Source organism: Solanum stenotomum, chromosome 8 (assembly GCF_019186545.1).
Source record: "Solanum stenotomum isolate F172 chromosome 8, ASM1918654v1, whole genome shotgun sequence".
Classification (NCBI taxonomy): Eukaryota; Viridiplantae; Streptophyta; class Magnoliopsida; order Solanales; family Solanaceae; genus Solanum; species Solanum stenotomum.
The window spans coordinates 24,382,655-24,403,095 of record NC_064289.1 but is presented as its reverse complement, the minus strand read 5'-3'; the positions used below and the strand labels follow the sequence as shown (position 1 = coordinate 24,403,095).

The following is a 20,441-nucleotide window of genomic DNA, read 5'->3' as shown; positions in this document are numbered from 1 at the left end:
GTCCGGAAAGAAATAAACAACCTGAGAATAATATTGATATATATCAGTTATAGTTAAGACGCGAAGATGTCCATGTAATCCTAAAGCAAGTAGTAGTCCAGCATGAACTACACTGGGCTCTTCAGGTTTGTTATATAATATCCATGTTCTTGACATCTTTCCCTGCGTAAGCACAAGACAATGCATCAAAACGTGAGGAAGTAGCATCAAGTAAGAAAATGAAACTTAGAGAAGTATCTAAAAAAACACTGGATAATAACAGTGGGATAAAGCCACATGCAAATAGATAAAACCGAACCTGAGGTGGAGCAAGCCTTAATCCAGCAGCAACTGCATTGTGAAACTCAGGCCAAGATTTGAGTTCTTGAACATTCCTAACATTTGGATCTAAATTAACCTAAACAAGAACAAGAGGCACAGCTTACAAAAATAAACTTCACAAACACACAATTGTTGCAAGGCAATCATAGGCCTGGGGAGACAGAAGTCCTACAAAAGAAAGGTAGACAACTAGTTCCCAGGTGTTTTCTTTGCAACATAACAGGGGAAACCAATAAGCATCTATTTTTACATTGCAAGTTCACCACTCAGCTATGGAACCTATTCCTCAACATTACAAGCACTAGCTGGACAATGCCAGAGCACACATCGGATCTTTTGAGTTGCTGGATTAGGAGGGGAGGAAGTAAAAGTCAAAAGAGATGGTGGAGATTAATACCATCATGTATATGGTGGTCAATATGGAAGGAAAGAAATGAGAGATGCTTTACAGATAGGTCCAATTCCATACATAAAGTAAAATGGAATTGTATTGAAGCTCTACTTCTTTGGTGTAAACTACTTTGTATAGAAGATGTAGATCAGATTGTAGATTTGATAGGAAGCTTGTAATTGCTCGCTTTTGGAGGTGGCCAGCATACCCTTAATGCTGATGAATACAATTTACCAATTTCAAAAAAAAAAATCATAGGCCTGGGGAGAGGGGCATATGGGTGGTTAGGATACTGCTCACAAGTGGCTAAAGAAAGCCAACAAATATAATAATGCTGAAGCCTGAAACATGGGCAATGCCAGAGAAAAGCGTACCACATTAGTTTGGCAAAAAAACTACTGAAGATCATAAAAAGGAACAACCTTCAAGGATAAAAAGTAAACACCAAAATCATGTTTCCATCTACATTTAATAAGTAAAACATCAACCTGGCTCCAATCAATTATCTGAAGACCAAACTGCTAATAAAAGAAATATATGCATAGATGGAAATAGATGTACACTGGAATTTGTCCAGACATACTGTTGCATTTTGCTGTGCAGGCAGCCGACCTGCCAAGATAAGCTTGGGAACCATGAGTGCCTGCAGATGTTAAAACAACTTCCTTAAAACACAAGGACTAACTTCTATATTGTCAATTAGAAAATATGCTGAGCTATTTCATTTGTAGAAGAAAGTGAAGGATGGTACCTCCGTTAAGAGAGTGCAGGTTGTAGCAAGTGTAAATGCACCACGGCCAAAGGGAAGGGCCGTAGTCCTTTGAGCAAGCTGCCATAATTGAGCCTAAAGAAAAGAAAAAAAGAGAATCAATGTGACAGACAAACGCTTGCAGATGTATGTGAGGTGTAAAGGATACAGTGATGCACATGGTCATCAATGTCACAGTAACAATGTAATGTCTCTCTGGTTAATCTATTCAAGTTTTTTATTTTATCTTTCTACATTTGTCTTTACTACAGGCAAGTCAGCTGCAGTTCAAACTTCAAAAATTTTATTTCCTCCTTAAGATGCATTTAGAGCAGCAATAAAAGGTGATAACTGGAAGAAAAAAAATTAGGGTGCAGTGTTCATGTTCTTTAAAAATGTCACCAGTCCAAGGAGAGCATTGCACCAAAATGTGGCTTAGCAATGCCTTTACTTGTTTGTCTTTTTTTTTTACCAAATTAGTTAGCTGACTTTCCAACACCTACCAAATCAATGTGTGCCCTAATATAAATTTTGTTCAAAGAACACATATATAGTATTAAATCGGTAATTTAGCAAGCAATGAACAGGGTATGGAAATGTAAGTTACAAGGTCAAGAGGTGAACAGTGGTTGAAAACCAACAAGAAGATCAGAACAAGAGGCACATGTTGAGAATTTTAAGGAAAAACAATTATCATTACATAGCATTGGGGAAAACAGGTAGTGTTGTCTTTAGTTCTGGAAATAACATGTAGCACATACCAAATTATTGAAACAGTATACCTGTTGGAGGTCCTGATCTGATGCAGTCGGATTAACAGCTGTTTGAATAACAACAGGCCTAGCAGAGCATAGAAGACGTCTAACCTATAAATCAAAAGCATTGTTTAATGATATTAAAGAAGATAAACAAGTAACACAAGTGCAGCACTTGACTGTGCTAGGAACTTTGTGATGAATGCATCGATCAGGTATGCTCGAGAAACAAAGTTAAAGGTCTAATAAATCATTGACTGGACTGGATCATCATGTACATACTATGGTTTTCACAACAGAACTGGCAAGCTAGTGATTAATGAGGAGATCAGTGTAGATAAGGAAGAAATCAAAGCAGAAATTCTAAGGTTTTATCAAGTATGGTATACAGAGGATGAGCAGTGGAGGCCTAAAGCTAGCTTTGAAAATCTTAATAGCATTACTCAAGCAGAGAAAAGCTTTCTGGAGAGAACTTTTGAAGAAGAGGTAAGCACAGCCATCAACTCTTGTGCACCAGACAAGAGTTCAGGATATGATGGTTACACAATGACCTTTTACTAAACTGCATGGAATTACATCAAGGATGACATTATGGGAGCTCTCAACCATTTCCACCAGCAATGCCACATGGTCAAGTCCAGCAATGCTTCTTTGATAGCCCTTATCCCAAAGAAGGGAATCTTGCATCTCAGAGACTTCAGGCCTATAAGTCTCATAGGGAGTGTACAAAATTTTGGTCAAAGTCTGGCTGAGAGGCTTAAAACAGTGGTCTAGAAGCTGGTGTGAAGGGAACAAAATGTCATTGACCTTTCATTGATTGCAAATGAGATGTTTGATGGTAGATTGAAAACACAAAGGCCTGGGATTTTGTGTAAACTGGATGTCGAGAAATCTTTTGACAAATTTAGCAGGTCCTATTTATTAGAAATGCTAAAGCAAATGGAATTTGGAGACCGGTGGATTAAATGGATCAAATACAATCTCTCAACAATAAAGTACTCCATTCTAGTGAATAGGGGACCCTCTTGGCTTTTTCTCTCCATGGAAAGGAACAAGGCAAAGGGGACCCTCTTTCCCCTTTTTATTCATTTTAGCCATGGAGGGGGTTTGAGCAAGATGCTGGACAAAGCCAGAACTAACCACTGAATTGAACGTTTAAAGGTGGAAAGCAATCCAAATCACTCAATCTCAGTTTCTCACTTACTATATGCAAATGGCACCCTAATATTTTGTGGGGCTGAGACACTTCAAGTCCTATATCTCAATCTGACACTCATGCTATGTAAAGCCATTTCAGGGATTCATATAAACAAGATGAAGAGCAAGATATACAATGTTAATGAAGTTCCAAACTTGTTGATCTGGCAAAGATTTTGGGGTGCAGCACGGTTCTTTCCCTTTCACTTACTTAGCTCTCCCTTCGTTGCAAGTTACAAAGCAACTGAGGTATGGAGTGGAGTGATGGAAAAGGTGGAAAAGAAGGTTAGCAAACTGACAAATGCAGCATTTGCCCATGGATGGTAGGTTGGCTTTAATCAACGATGTCTTGGACAGTATACCCACTTACATCATGTCCCTCATACCAATGCCATGTAAGGTGAGGGATCAGCTGGATGGTCTAAGGAGGACACTTCTATGGAAAGGAAACAGTGAAGGGCACACAATTCATTTGTGATATGGGCAAAGGTCTTATTGCCAAAGGAACAAAGAGGGTTGACTGTCAGAGATCTTAGCAAGCACAACAATAGCCTACTTTTAAAGTGGTGGTTTCTGGAAATGGAGAATCAAACCTTTGGAAAGAAGTGGGCCGTGCTAAATATGACAAATTAGATAATTGTTGCACCAAAAGAGTAGACCCCTCCATGGAGTTGGTCCTTGGAAGCATATTAACAATCTGAAGGATGATTTCTATAAACAGGTATCCTTTAAGGTTGGAAATGGCTCTGCTGCCAAGTTTTGGAAGGATAAATGGGTGATCAATCAGGCCCTCAAAGATTCCCACCCTAGGCTGTTCCTAAAAGCCACTGAGCCAGACTCCTCAATAGCTGAAAACAAGGAAGGCAGCATCTTGGATATTCAGTTCAGAAGAAACTTACAAGGTGGGAGCTGGGGGAACTCATTGGTTTGTAAGAGCTACTGGCAGACTTCTCAATGAATCTTCAACTTCCAGACAACTTAAGATGGGGAGACTCAAGCAAAGGCACTTTACAGTGAAAGCAGGTTATAGTCACATTAATGCAGCTGATGTAATGACTGATCTTAGGCCTTGGAAACTGGTTTGGAAGACAACTCCCCCCCAAAAGTTAAATGCTTCATTTGGACATCCCTTCATAATGCCATTGTAACTCATGATAATTTCAAGAAAAAAGGTTTTCAGGTGGTGAGCAGATGCTTTATGTGTCACCACAATATAAAGACAGTAAACCACCTGTTGTTGCACTGTCCTGTCGCAGCTGACCTTTGGGTTATGTTTCTATCAGTTTTTCCAATCAGCTGAACAACCCCTCTCCAATTTAAACGAAGCAGTTGAAAGGTGGAGTTTGCGGAAAGTGGATAAATCCATCACGAAGATCTGGCAAATGATCCCAGCTTGTATTTTTTTTTATATATTTATGGATAGAGAGGAATAGAAGATGTTTTGATGGGACTTCAGACTTCAACTCTTACTGCTCTCTTAAAACCATACGTTTGATGAATATTTTTAGTTGGAGCAATCTTTCCACTGTAAATGGCACTATTTCCCTTTCAGATTTTATCAGCTCCCACTCAGTGGCTTAGCAGCCTTGAGTTTTTGCCTCTCGTTTAACTCCCAGTTCATACTAGGTTCTTGCAGTACCTGAAGTTCTCACCATTTGATTATGGAATCTGTTTGCATCTTCTTGATGCCTTTTATTTTAATACAAAACTTACTTCATCAAAAAAAAAAAAAAGGACAATACACAGAGGGTCAAGCTCGTCATATATAAAACTGACATGACAGCCAGGTTTCCATAACGAAATGTATGTGGATCGACTCTTGACAAGCGTAATCGGATAGCCACCCAGTTCGAAGTGTGACTCTAACATCAGGTCAAACTCATGGATAGCACTCCTAAAAGTGAGGCAGGCTTATATTTACTGCAAAGCAGTGCCTGCAAACATCTATTTTCAGTCATGCACAATATCAATAAACTGACCTCATTCAATCGCAGATCGCGACCATAACGCAACTGGATGCCAGAGTTAAAAATATGCTCCATACCATCAGCCACATATCCCTCAACAGAATCTACATCCTCTAGCTTGTTATCCTCTGACTGTATTGTGTCAGATATTGAGGAAGGAATTGTCACCGGATGCAGGTTCAACATGTAAGGAGCGGACATACATGTCATATTTACATTCATATGGGGCTCAAGCTCCACAGATTTTCTTGAATATGCTAAGCGTGAGAAAGCCAAATCCTCCCGACCAAGAAGAACATATGCCGCAGCAGGCCAATCTATTGGAGGAGAATCACGGCATTTATCCAATGCCTGCATAAGACAAAATCACCCCTTCTATAATTAAAAACCAAGTCAAATAAAAAAGAAGATCTTGAATGCATGGAAACATCTGAGTATAACTATGTGATGTGAACTGCTGCAATTAAAAGCAGCAGACTCTACATCCATTAAGGGTACAAAGATATCATTATGTAACACCCTTCCAGCCATATTTGTGTGTTAAGGTGAATAGATCAGAATATCCAAATTTTGCACTTCTTTATTTTGGATAGGAAATTGGATGTAAATTCTTTTAGCTCTTCACTTACATCTCGCAGAAGAAGAGAGACTCCAGCAGGTAACAAGTCTAACTGTTGTAGGCCTACTCTTTCTCCAACCATTGACAAGACAGTTAGTTCCTCCGGAGTATTAAACGATCCAGACGCAATAGCACAAGAAACACCAGAAGATAGCCTCTTCCCCGATAGCTCAGCACCACACAACAGGCTATAGAATGATACAATTTTCCGTCCCCAGTTGACAACAGAACTTCCATCTCTGAAGATCAAAGATGGGAGATGACTAATACTAGCAGAACTGCACCCATGCTTCAGGCAGGACTCAAGCCACCTGAATAAACTAGGAGGAATTCTCTTGGAGGTTGAGGTCAGAGATACTTCATGGCCTTTTGAGAGGCAAGGAAAGTCACGTATGTAATGATCCAAGTAGCAATCTTCGCGCAGGAAAGCTGCAATATCACATAATAGAACCACCAGAAGACCCAAATCTCTGCATTAAGTTAAGTATATTAAGTGGATGATATGAGATAATGGAACCACAGTATGCCAAAGAATTTTACTAACACATCAAGAAAACCTTAATCGGTCACATCAGGAAAACTGCAGAGGTAAATGAGTTAATTCAGTAAAAAATTGCTCAGCACAAATAGTAGCAAGCAAAGGGTTGAGTTATTCACTTTTCAAGTAGAGCTAGTTCGGAGTAGTTCCTCAACAGAAACTGCTTTACTTCTTAACTTCTAAGAGTTGAACTCTACTACAAAGGTACCTTTTGTTTTCTTATTAGTTGCTTGGCTTATGGGTATGTGTAGGTGCCTTGGTGGATTGTCGATAAGCAAGACTATGTTAAACGGTTAACACTGAGTCCTAAACAGAATGCCGATTCATTGGCAAGATATGTTTTACCCACTAGAAACTCAATGATCCAGAGCAGAGGCATTCAACCTCCCTACCCTGGCAAAGGGAGATGGCTTATAAAGTCAATCATATGACGTTGATAAAAGTTTTCAGTTGGAAACAACCTGAGTTCTGATTCAAATTTACCCCAACAACTATCAACCATAGAGTTGCAAACCGAAAAGACCAAAAGATATAAACTCATGCATAACTTGCTCCTTTGTTTTTCTTTTTCTTTTTTTCTCAGGGACTCATGGAGGGTTCTCCTACTCAGCCAAATACATCATAGTATGGCAAACAGCTCATCTATAGAGAGATTCTTGCAATTTTACGTTTTACGGATACCTGGTTATTGGATAACAAACAAATCATTGGAAGTAAATGAAAAAACAAAGGACTCCACAGAAATGCCAAAGTGACGGCCAAACAACCTATGTTATGTGACACCATCTTCTCTTTCTTTTCTTTTTTCCTAATTATTTGCAAGAGCAAGGCAGATCACTTTCTATGGCATCTGGTCAATCCGTATCTCCAGAACTATGATGAAATTGTGAGGAAAAAAAAAGATAAGCAGTTCCATAATTAAAATATTTCTACTCAGAGATAATAATTTACAAGTTTTTAGTATAATTCTGATGGCAGATAAGCTATAATTCTAGCCACTGTCCTCCATTAGCCACTCAATTCACGGACCAACATTACAAAAAAACAAAAGTGGTTTAGAGATCCAAAGAAAGTTAGATCAGCAGAAGAGCTCAAAACTTTCTCAGTATTCATCCTGTCCAACTCAACCGATGAAACAAATATCTTGACATTGGTCACAGTTGAATTATATTTCACAGACATCAGTCTCATTCTATAAAGGCTCCACCAAATATTTACAATTTTGCCATCTTATGCCTCCTAAGAAGGGCTCCAATTTTCAGTTAAATGTATAAAAATATATCAAAGAGGGTTTTGGTGTTATTTCTTATGGGATAAACAGAAGGATCTACGACATGTACAGTGAGAAAGGGCATCAAAGCTGAACTTAACAGTAGATGTGAACAGTTAGATATAGAAGACATTCTATACAAGGTCAAATGTAAGAAGATAAGCTGGAATTGATTCCTCTCTTTTCTCTGCCTCTTTCAGGTAACACAGATAGAACAACATTGTTTTTGGTAAACATAGGAGGATAGTAGGCTTTAAATATGAAAAATTAACTTCCAGATTTGGTTTCCTTACTTGAAATGTGTTTTCCCCTTCAATTGTGTTCTTTTTTAAGGAAGTGCTTTATAAATCACAAAGGCATCAAGGAGATGCTTAGTTACACAAGAGGGGGAGATATCAGCTCATAAAAAGATAACAAAAACCTAACATAAGTCTAAAGAGCTGACAATCAAATGTCTAACCAAGACTAAAGAGCTAATAAAATCCAAAAAAGAATCTGGGTTATATACAGGGGTAAGATTAACCCATCTAGAAAGAGTAGTCAGGCATCTGGCCTTGAGATTAAGACTATCCAGTTGCAATACCATCAAAACATTTTTGGTTTCTTTCCAATCATAAGCACCACAAAATACAAGAAGGAACCACAGACCAGATTCTTCTGATACTTTGGGCAGAGAGAGCAATGTGTTATTCAGCAATAATATTTGTGAAGAGTCACAAAGAATTAGTATTAACAACCCAGATGAAAAATGAACATAGAAGATGGCTTAACATGACCAATGAGCTGATGAAACAATAGATGTACGAATAGGAAAGTTACCGTTTACGAAGATTGTCTAGTTTCAAACTTTCATATACAGTATGCAGTGTATCTAGGGTCTCAGTCACTAATTCAGCATACAACGAGCTTCCACCACTATCTGATGTACCCATGGATGATCCAGGTGAATACAACCCCTGCTGATCAATTGAAGTTTCTGAAAATCCAGATATAGGATAACTTTTGCTGTATTGCTTATGATATCTGCTGTTAATAAGAAACTCCCATGAAGAGCATGAAACAGAATCTGAAAGTTTTTCAGAAGTATGACCAGACTCTTTGCACATTCGTTTTATTACGCTTTGAAAGGATTCCCACTCAGAATCAGCAGTCATATCCGCCCCACTCAGATATGTTTGATCTCCATTGCGCCAAAGGAGAACAAGAAAGTGATTATACAACGTAGAGTTCAGCCCCTCAGCCATTGCAGTGATACAATCATTTGCCAAGGACGATGATGGATTGCGTCGCCAAGTACATCGGTAAATCTGAAGTACCAAAAGAAAGAAGGGAATCATAATTCCATCCTGGTCAGAAACTCCAGAGACCTATATCAGACTGCATATGGTTATAAAAAATAATAGATTTGAGGATAACAACTTAAAGAAGACCATCTCCATCCCGACTGATGTAATATCGAAAGTGGAAGTTGAACACTAATTCTAAGAACAAGAAATAAAGATTAAGGATAGAAAGCAAGACACAAGATGGGAATTACTGGGCAACTGTAATTATATTAAAGCTACAACCTCCAATTAATTGAATCCAACGTAAAGCTTGCATCTTCTTGATGCCTTTAAGTGAATCTACTTACTTCATCAAAAATAAATAATTGAATCCAACAAACACCTATACATTGAGATGAACCCTCAAGAGGAAGGTTTCCTCTTGCAAGCAATCTATTAATAATTTCAAGCAACACAGCACTCGGCCTCACACTCAACTCTCTCAAGATTGAACTCAAATTATCAAACAACATAATCTAAGTCTAAATGAGCTATTCTCACCTATTTATAGGTCTAGACTAACTACTACATAAATACCCTTAATGAAATAAGGGTCTCCTTAGGTATGGGGCTTGTATTTTAAGAATAGCATCTTTGCATACATAGCCCTTTTCTCCCTACTCTGAGTAGTCTTCCAAGCCTCCAAGTAATGACTCCACGAAAACTCTACGAACTCCTTAGCTCGGCTTCGTGTGCAATGTTTTGATGAAACTCGGCTTGCCTCACCTACACCCTGCAACCCCACCCACCCTCTCTCTCCTTCCCATCCGAAACATCAATTACAACCTAGCACAATTACTACTATATTTTGCACCTTTTCCTCAACATTATCTTCTGGTTTGAGATTATGAGTTAGTGATAACAGATTTTGATCTCCACAAACATCTCTGTCTTATTGCCTTACTTTTACACTTTTACCTGCGAGGGCTTTAAAAGCACTGGAGCATTAACGGCGGATCCATATCCCTACTAATGTGGGACACTTAATATATTATTATATACGCTAACTATCTAACAAACAATATACCTAAAGTCTATACAAGATTTTGCAGCATATGCAGAACCTATAACAATGAGACTAAGATAATTCAAAAACAACGGACAAAAGAAAAAACATTTCCAGTCGTGATAACTTAGTACCATCACAGCCCTGAAAAGAGAAGATAGGTTGGAATGCCAACAAGTGTCAATTATATTGAATTTACCCGATATAACACATTTTGGGAACGTCCACTTGTCACCTCTCAGTGGGACTTGTTCCAACTCCAACTCACCGCTTTGTCGATAGGCATCTTCTTCATTACTTTTTTGGTTTAGTGGACGTGTTAGCCATAAATGGTTCTTCATTCCTAACCCTACTTCACCTTAATTGTTGTTTGAACAAATGGAATTGTGGAATAAGATTATTGAATAATTTTATTCATATCTTTCTATGTCATGTACATGGCTTTATATATACATAAAAGATTGTGGAATAGAATCACCTAAATCTTTACATTAAGAGAAAGAATCAGAGATATGATATTCTAGATTACCACAATTATACTAAGATCTTAGAGGATCATATCTTGATATGAAGAATATCTTCTCATCTTAGAGGATCACATCTTTGATGACAAGAATATCTTCTTGGAAATCCTCCATCAGCCAACAGGGATGATTAGGCCAAAGTGGTTGGTGAGAAAGTAATTTCTTCTAGTTATGCTATGTCCTACAAGTGAAATTTCCCTGAAAGTGACATTTCCCTAAGTTTGCAGTGGAAAGCTACATCTCTTATTTTTATCCTATTCCATTCAAACAAACTGTAGTCTCTAATAAATGTTACATCAATATGACAGTTTGTAGCAGATAAAAATACACATCAATCTTCACCTAGATGATTGCAGAAATGTGGAAAGGCGTTCTTCATTGAAATATACACATCAAAAGCTACCACATAGTTAGCCATCAGAAAGGAAAAAATATAAAACTCTACCCTTATGTTTCAATAGCATGAAGTTCTCAGTACTTATCTTTTGCACAGATAATTTCATTATTTTATATGATAGATAAATTTAGTGACTCATCCTAGTCATCTAACACTCATGGAATTAAAGCAACATGGTAAACCTGATAGAGACTCACAATCTCATCATCTGATGTTTGTCCCATGACTGGTAACAGTCACAAAATGGGACACAGCAGTCACAATGAGAAACTTACAAAACTACTTTAGCCTAAAATACAAAAAGCCAAATAAAGTCAGCAATCATACCCGTCCACTGTTCACAATTACATTGATACGCTCCTCAACAGCATCTGCTAACCCAACAATTTTAGGATCATGCAAAACCTGATCTTTGCCAAGGTGAGACAACTTGAACTCACAAAGGCATTGCTTCCCACACTGCAATTTTAAAAGGTGGCATATCATATTTCATGAGCAAATCAAGCATCACCTAGTAAGTGGAAGTGATGCACAAAGATGATGACATCTATCCACATAAACTTCCAAATATACAACATCATACCCAGTGAAATTCAACTAAGTGGGGTCTGAGGAGGGTAGAGTGTATGCAGACCTTACCACTACCTCGTGGAGGTAGAGAGGTTGTTTTCAAAAGACCCTCGGCTCAAATGCATCAAAGTCAAGTACAAAAAGAAGAAAACAATGAAGAAAGCATAGCAGTTAATAAGAAAAGCAATGTAAAGTCTACAAAAAAGGGACAGTAACAGCAGCAAAAATAGTGTGATAATCACAGGGAGAGATGGAAGATTGTCCCTGCCTGCATTTGGTGGTCTATATGGATGGAGAGGAACCAGAGATGTTCTAAAAACAAGAGCTGGTCTATGCAGAATTTGAAGCTGAATTGTCTGATTCTTTTCTTTTTTTGGTGTAAACATGAATATCCTCAAGATGCAGAGGATATTCCTAGTATTTTAGAGTACTTATGACCCTCATAGGAGTTCTTTCTTTTGCAACTTTTGGATGTAAGTATTGCTAGAATACTCCTTGTGTATTCTTAACTACAAGGGTACGACTAGTACCACGCAACAACCTCGCAAGGCAAGACAACACTCTTCCCCTACTAACCTTCAACCTAATACGCAACATTCACTCCTTCCTATCTAGAGTCGTGTCCTTGATAATATGTAGTTGTGTCATGTCCAGTCTAATCACCTCTCCCCAATACTTTTTCAGCCTATGTCTACCCCTCCGCTTACCCCCTACAATCAACCTCTCGCACCTCTTCACTAGGGCTTCAGCGCACCTCCTCTTCACATGCCCAAACCATCTCAGACTCGCTTCCCTCATCTTGTCAAACACCGGAGGCCACTCCCACCTTATTCTGAATATCCTCATTTCTAATTTTATCGCTCTTAGTATGATCACACATCCACCTCTACATCTTCATGCATCTTCTGAACGAGGGGTTGATAATCCAATAAAATGGGGAGATTGATAGTTGATGATGATGTTACACATCGTATTGGAGCGGGGTGGATGAAATGGAATCTCATATCCAGTGTCTTGTGTGATAAAGATATGCCACCAAGACTTAAAAGGAAGTTTTATAAGGTGGTGGTTAGATCAACTAGGTTGTATTGGGCGGAGTGTTGTCTAGACAAAATTCACACGTTCAGAAAATAGGAGTAATGAATTATGCCATATTCAAAAGACACATGTTGCGAAGATGAGGTTGTTGTGTGATCATACTAGAAGCGATAAGATTAGAAATGAGGATATTTGGAATAAGGTGGGAGCCCCTCCGTGGTGGACAAGATGAAAAAGTGAGACTCAGATGGTTTGGACAAGTGAAGAGGAGATGCGTGGATGCACCAGTGAGAAAGTGCGAGAGGTTGGTTATAGAGGGTATGAGGAGAGGCAAAGGAGTCCGAAAAATATTAGGAAGAGGTAATAAGACAGGATATGACCCAGCTTTAGGTTTTTTTTTTTGAGATAAGGGTAACTTTGTATTCACAAAAAATTCATCATCCAAGGGGTGATGAATTGGAAACTTACATCCCACATGGTGGTGGGCACACCCTCAAAAAGCCATACAGAATTACAAGTTTCCTTTAAAATCGACCATCTCTATGCTTTCCCCTACCAACTCTTGCTTACACCAAAAAAATAAAAGACTAAAGCATTTCATTTCTATCTTCTGAAACTATCATTTTGTTCTTCAAAACACCTAGCATTCCTTTCTTTCCATAGAGTCCACCATATACAGGCTGGAATAGTCTTCCACCAATCTTCACTTTTCCCTCTGTTGCCAATACTTGTCCAGCTATTAAGGAGCTCCATGGTTGTCTTTGGCATCACCCAGCTAACCCCTAGTATACACAAAAACATATTCCACAATTTTGAAGTTGTTTTACAGTGAATGAACAAATGACTATTTACTTCTGCTTTCTGCTCACACATAAAGCATCTTGAGCAAAACTACATCCCCCTTTTTTGTAATGCCTCATGTGTAAGGCAAGTTTTTCTTATGACCAACCAGACAAAACATGCTATTTTTAATGGGCTTCTTGTCTTCCACACTAGCTTCCAAGGCCATTTTTTAGTCACTGACTGATTGACATTTATCCTCCAGTAGCAGGATTTGACTGTGAACATTCCTTTGCTATGTAACTTCCAAATTGGTTTATCCTTTCTTTGAGATATGGCTGGAGGGGTGTTTAGCACCTCTAGTAGCCTGGCCACATCCTCAATTTCCCAATCATTCAAAGCCCTCTTGAACACTAAGTTCCGCCCTTGTTGGCTCCATACTTGAACAACAGTAGCAGATCTTTGTAAGCTCAAGGTGTAGAGGTTTGGGAATAAGTTCCTCAGGCTATCATCCCCTTTCCAGATTTCATTCCAGAAGTCTGTTTTCAGACCATTGCCCACACTAATAAAAATATTGTTATTGAACTGTGGCCACAACCTTCTGATGGTCTTCCACACACAACATCCAAACAACCCCATCACCTCCTCAGTAGTCCATTGGCTAAACAAGCCATATTTCCCTGCTATGAATCTTCTCCATAGGGCTCCATCTTCAGTACAAAATCTCCATACCCATTTTTGTAGCAAGCAATTATTCTGGATGCTAAGATTTCTCATGCCAAGGCCACCTTGTTTTCTGCTCAAAGTGAGTGTCTCCCATTTCACTAGGTTTTAGCCTTTCTTTTCTTTGTTCCCTTGCCAAACGAAGGATCTTCTCATTCTGTTGATTTTCTTCACAATGCTCTTGGGTATTGGAAATAGACTCATCATGTAGGTAGGTAACCCATCTAAAACTGACTTGATGAGAGTCAACCTACCCCCCAGTGATAGGTACTGACTTTTCCATCTTGAGAGTCTTTTCTCACATCTACATGACATTAGATAGGAGGGTTTAAAGGACACGTATTAGGGTAGAAGGTTAGTTGGTAGTGTAGTGTTGTCTTGCTTAGGGTGGTTGGTGTTTGCCAATGTACTAGTTGTATTACTGTAGTTCTTGTTTTTTACATTCATCATTGTTTATTATTGTTTCAATAATCTATCCTAGTATGTTGTTTATTGTGTTTCGATTATCGCACTATTTTGTTATTGTTGTTGTTGCTCCCTTCTGGTAGACTTTGCATTGTTTCCTTGTTACTTGCTATATTTTCTTCTTTGTATCTAAATTTGCTGCACTTGAACCATGGGTCTTTTAAAAATAGTTTTTCTACCTCCACGAGGTAGTGGTAAGGTCAGCATACATTCTACCCTCCCAGACCCCACTTGTGGGATTTCACTGGGTATGTTGTTGTTGTTACTTGTATGACCTCTTGTAGTATATTTGACAACACAAACTATTCACATATTCTTCTTCACTAACTTCTAATTTTCCCTCTGTCCCATCTCATCTTAATTCTTCATCACAAGTGATGAACATTATTAAGTTATACCAACTGTAAACAAGAAAGAAATCAAAAAAGCTACACAGTTCCTAACAACAATTCATACAAAAAAAATTAAAAGGAAAAAGGGAGTTTAGAGAGTAAAACAATGTTTGCTGCAAACATACCAGATAACGTAAAAGTTTAACCTTTTAGCCAAAGAACTTGTGTGGAGAAGATAACAGAACATTAGCATTTAGCACACAAAGAAATAACTTTTGCAAAGTAGAGTCATCAATATCTTCAGCCAGAAGCAAAGTGAATACAGAGGGTAGACATATTCCTGATGCAAATATTCTAGGATGCATCAAATGGAAGTTCTCCACTTTGACAGGGAAGACAAGAGGAATGCAAGTCATGGCGTAGAATTTGTCTTCTACTAGCAGGTCAAGTTATGTAAGATAGCCATAGAACTTACATATAGAAGAAGAGTGTTTTCTGATGTCAGCACGACAATGTCCACAAATGGAAGTCCGCCCACTTTAACTCTGAAGATTAGAATTGCCAGTCAAGACACAAAAGTAGTAACATGGCTACAGAAAACCAAAATATATAGTAAAAACTAACCCTGGTCGAGTGACAACAACTGGTGCTGCAGAAATTGCTGGTATGCTCCAACTCATGTCAGGCTTAATATCATAGATAACTTCGGTATTTATTTCTACAGTCTGAAGCCGCAGAGACAACAACTTTTTTTGCTCTTGGAGTAGAAAGCAAATAATGGGTGATGCATCATCATCAGTTGCTAGAAACACCTGAGAGAATTACATGACACTCTAAACGACAAGCACATATATAAGGACAAAGATATATGAAATCATTCATGGAGATATGATTTTTTATTTTTATTTCTTATATATTTGGCACCTCCTAATTCTTATGGAGATATGATTATAAACTTGGAAGTTAGACGCCTGAATACTGTAGTTCACCTATATTTGTATGCTATGTACGACCAAGTAAGGACACTAGGAAGAAAAACCTAAAATGTGCTAATCTTGGAGTGCCCTGTCAAGCAGAATAGTGAAAAAAAATTGAGAAAAGTATCAGTTAGTCTATATTTATCCACAGGAATACTACCTCAAAAGTGTAGTTCCCCTCCAAAACCAAAAGTGTTATAATTACAAAGGAGCCTAATACTACCAAGTTACAGCCGGTCTATAGTTGTGCTGATTGATTATGAGCTATCTAAGACTACTTCTTTACACCAAAAATAATACAGAGCTAAACAATTAAACTTAAATCTTTGTATGCTGCTCTGTTTTCCTTCAAAACATCTCGGGTTCCTCTCTAGCCATACTGTCCACCATATATAAGATGAGACAATCTTCCATCTCTCCTCCTTTCTTCCTGCATTTCCATCCCTATTCCAGCATTCAAAACCTCTTTGATCCTTCCTGGTTTCTCCAAACCTAAGCTAAGGCTGGTTTGATGTAGCTGAGGGAGAAGTCCATTACATCGGCTTAGTGACAAACAGTATAGGCTATGGACTATTTTCAACGACTCCACTAAGGATTTTGAATACCAAGATTTCACTTGTTTTGAAGTTTCCCTGGCCAGGACCAGGCCCCATGACATTTCTTCACAAACTAGGCTTTCATCAAACCTATAGTAATTTCTAATTAGACATCAATGATCTTTTTATAAGTTCAGAATGATATGCCAAACTATGACACCCAAGAACCGTTTACAAAGTTTCCATCTGCTCAACGTAAAATTTTACCCTTATCAATATAAGTTTGACGCATAAGTCAAAAATTGTAGTAGTAGAAATTACCACTACCTAGTATCTTTCTAATAATGATCATATAAAATCAGAATCGGTATCATAAGATTATAACAATAGATTATGGCTACTTCTTCTTGATCACCTAATGCTGAAGTTCTTAGCATTTCAATTAGAACTCCAGATTAGATCACTATGATTCACTGTGGACCTTCAAGTCCAGTATTCTGAAAGTATATTATTTAGCACGAAATGAAACTATAAAATGAAGATGCATTGTTCACTAAATTCATTTCCCAAATATGACTATATAGAAAGAAGCATGACATTCTTTTCATCAAGCAACAAAAGAGTCAATAATAATCAACACCTTACTAGCAGCTGTTTGTGAACCCTTTCCTTGCCATATCCTCCGGAATGAAAATTGCTTTGTTAGCACTCCAAGGGGAACATCAGGAAATCTAGAATTTCCCATTTCAATGTTAGAGTTGATGGTTTCAACAACCCATAAAGAATGCTGAAGCTTAGCTGCATAGTAATTCAGAGACAATGAATGCACTCCATTATCTCTTTTGTCAACCAGCAAAGAAGGGACAATCTAACAGTTGATTGAAAATAAATAGGAAAAACCTTTGTTGTATGACGCCATCAGGGGGACACAATCTCCAGTCCAAATGGTCCTTTCATCAACTTCTTTGTTAAAGTTCAATTTCCCCCTCTCCTCAATATAGGTTGGCTGTGATAATCACAATAAAAGAAATACACTATTATCAAAATTGGAATAAAAAACTGGGAGGAAAATTCTACCTCTTCAGCTGACAAATGGAAAATACAATTGGATTACAGTTTAATATTACCAAAACCCAAGATTAGAAACAGACTAATACAGAAAATAAAACAATACAAATAAAAACAATAGATACAGAGGGGGGCCAAATAACGCATCATGTATACCTGAGGTTCTTCCAGTGGATCCTTTAATATCAGATGTGAGGACATTGAAGACCCATCTCCCTTGATAGTAAAATCTAAACCATGTACAGCAGTATAATTCTGCTGAGTACTAACATCCCCTTTTGAACGGATTGTATTACGAGCACTTAAAAGTGGGCTCAAAGACGAAAAATGAATATGTGCTTGCGAGCTCCCTTCAGGTGCCTGTTGGAGGAGTAAACCATATGGAAGAGGCCATATGGAGGTGATGCTACGAGGAAGAGGAACAGATGTTACTTCACCTACAAGGCAAACCACTCAACCATTGTAACGTTCCTCTAACAACCGATTGCAATGGTAAAACAACAGGAATTCACTTGGACAAAAAGAGGAAAAATAAAATACTAAAAAGGTTGCCATGGGTTTGGTAATGGAAAATTCTAAAAGAAGAAATATAGCCCATTTTGTCCTCCTTTGTACTCAGCTATTCTTTAAACTGCCAAGAAAGCCTCATTCAGCATCTCAGATTCTCCCCTTATATTCAATTAACTAGTAAATCAAATTCTTAATTCTAAGGAAAATCTTTATATACAATGAGACTACTCAATGTGTGGAGAGAAGCTCCACTAAAATAAAACATGCAACAGTAAAACTGGTTCAGTCACCTGACGTGTCATAAATTGACAAACTATCACTCTGTAGAATGCACAGAACAGTGTCTGAAGTATTGCCCATCTGACACCAGCATGCCTAAAATACCATTAAAAGTTGATTATACATCCGTCTAGAAAATTGGAAAGAATGCACATGACAAATGATTAAAAAGAGTAAATGAATGAAACTTCATCAAAAAATAAGTAATTAATAAAAATCATAAATGAAGTTCCATATATGTGAGATGTGCCATAAGCTAAGCACAGCACCAAAATGGAGGGTGGAGAGGACCTGCCAGAGCAAGAAATGAACGAAAATAAAATTGGAGAATACTACAAGGACATGTAAATTTATGTGAAACCACATATCAGCCATACAGAAGAGCTGCAAATGCTAATTATAATCCAAACTGCACAGATTCATCTAAACATTCTAAGCAAGTCAGTCATTCGCATATTTATTGCACATTTGACAATGTATCTAAAGTACGAATATCAATAGTTGCAGATGAGATGGATACATTTTCATTCACATGGCTCAAAATTAATTTTCAGTTAAGCCAGCAATGACTTGAGCTAGTTTTGCTGATTCACCGAGCGATAAGTGTTCCTTACGCTCGGCTGAGACACAATTAAGGTAAGGTGGGAAAGAAAGACCATTACCATGATTTATGGAAGGAAAAAAAAGACGTCAAAGGACGAAAGCATATGAAAAAAATTGGGTAAACTCAATAAGGTGATACAACTAGCAAAACTTTTTTTCTGAATTTTGATTCAATGTTTGAAAACCATTTTCTAACCTAGGTAATGGTAGAGTGAGTTTTTATGATTGCAGAGTTACCTTTATCACTGTGGAGGGTGATGTGAACCTCTTATAGACTCGTGAACCTATGCTCCATATAATCCTATAATCATGTTACAGAATACAAGTAAGCCAAATTTTACATGTTGATATTCACAGAACAAGAAACTGAGAATTTCGACTATCTTGATGGCAATTTTGTAAACTTAAACAACAATTAAAGAGAAAAGATTGAAAAATAGAAAAATGGAATTTTTTTAACGGATAAATGTACTTGTTCCCTCTTATAAATAGCTCGTGATCGCTCCGGTCACTTGGAGATGGCAAATCGAGTTCATCCGCTTCATCTCTTTGTTTGGTCACTTCTGGACTGAAGAGGAAGTAACGATAATCATCCCCACAAGTATCGGAGGATTTACCATCAAGAGCTTCCGCAATCAAGCCGAAGGGCTTGAAGTCACCCAGAATGGTAAGTTCACGAGCACCAATAGACATTTTCGGAGCCAAATAGCCTTGGGAATGAATGACTACCAGAAAGTATTCTCAGTTGGTCTCTCCCGCTCTTTTTCTTTTCTATTTCTTGTTTTGTGTTGAATCAAGTGGTTATGATGTTGTCTGGGGATGGTTTTTCGACAGTGATAGACAGAGGTTTTTTTTCAGCGTGAAACACACCAAAGTTATAGGGTTTCACCCCCGTTGCGTCGTCCACCACCGTATCAGCTCTTAAAAGCACTGTGAAACCAGTCGCCAGTCGGCACCCTGCGCCGCTATCGCCCTAAAATTCCAGTGATAATTTCCAGGCAACAGTATAAAATGAAATCTGAAAGACAAAAAGGGAGGGAAAATATATATTAAAGATATCCTTTAATTTATTTATTTTTTTGATAGTCAAGAAGAGTAATATTGATTATATAATATGCATCGGTACAATCGAATCAGCCACATTACTTGTAGCAATACAGACTAAGTTATGTCTTGGATTTATACATCCATTAGTAATATAAACGTTACTAGAATTACTGACACTGACAAAAGGAGTTCCACCCTTGTCTGCTTTTAAAACATCCAAAGCAAACACGGAACTGACCATTCTTTAAAAAGCTTTTCTTTCATCATTTTTCCCTTCTTGGCTAGCAAGTCGGCTGTCCTGTTTTGTTCCCAGAACTCATGTTTGATCTGGGGCCTCCCCAATTGTAGAAACAATATTGGTATAAGGATTTGAGTTAGAATTTAACATATTCATTACGTCGACAAAGTCCCTAGAGATCTCCATATCGGACATTTTTCATCTCTTGGCTAGTTGC

At 37.9% G+C, this 20,441-nt stretch overlaps 1 protein-coding gene across 1 annotated transcript in view; it reads right to left on the bottom strand.

The window, feature by feature from the left end:
• The window catches only part of LOC125873063 (anaphase-promoting complex subunit 1), a 40,128-nt gene extending 20,184 nt beyond the window's left edge, over positions 1-19,944 (bottom strand). The window contains exons 1-17 of the mRNA XM_049553922.1: positions 19,412-19,944; positions 19,177-19,240; positions 18,348-18,432; positions 17,704-17,984; positions 17,380-17,485; positions 17,120-17,277; positions 15,591-15,778; positions 15,442-15,511; positions 11,386-11,517; positions 8,626-9,113; positions 6,009-6,468; positions 5,392-5,730; positions 2,243-2,326; positions 1,464-1,556; positions 1,296-1,355; positions 299-397; positions 22-162 (exon numbers count right to left, since the gene is read on the bottom strand). Of these exons, the coding sequence (XP_049409879.1) occupies positions 22-162; positions 299-397; positions 1,296-1,355; positions 1,464-1,556; positions 2,243-2,326; positions 5,392-5,730; positions 6,009-6,468; positions 8,626-9,113; positions 11,386-11,517; positions 15,442-15,511; positions 15,591-15,778; positions 17,120-17,277; positions 17,380-17,485; positions 17,704-17,984; positions 18,348-18,432; positions 19,177-19,240; positions 19,412-19,632 (3,069 nt within the window). The 5' untranslated portion in view covers positions 19,633-19,944. The remainder of the gene's footprint in view (positions 1-21; positions 163-298; positions 398-1,295; positions 1,356-1,463; positions 1,557-2,242; positions 2,327-5,391; positions 5,731-6,008; positions 6,469-8,625; positions 9,114-11,385; positions 11,518-15,441; positions 15,512-15,590; positions 15,779-17,119; positions 17,278-17,379; positions 17,486-17,703; positions 17,985-18,347; positions 18,433-19,176; positions 19,241-19,411) is intronic.
• Positions 19,945-20,441: the final 497 nt, after the last annotated feature.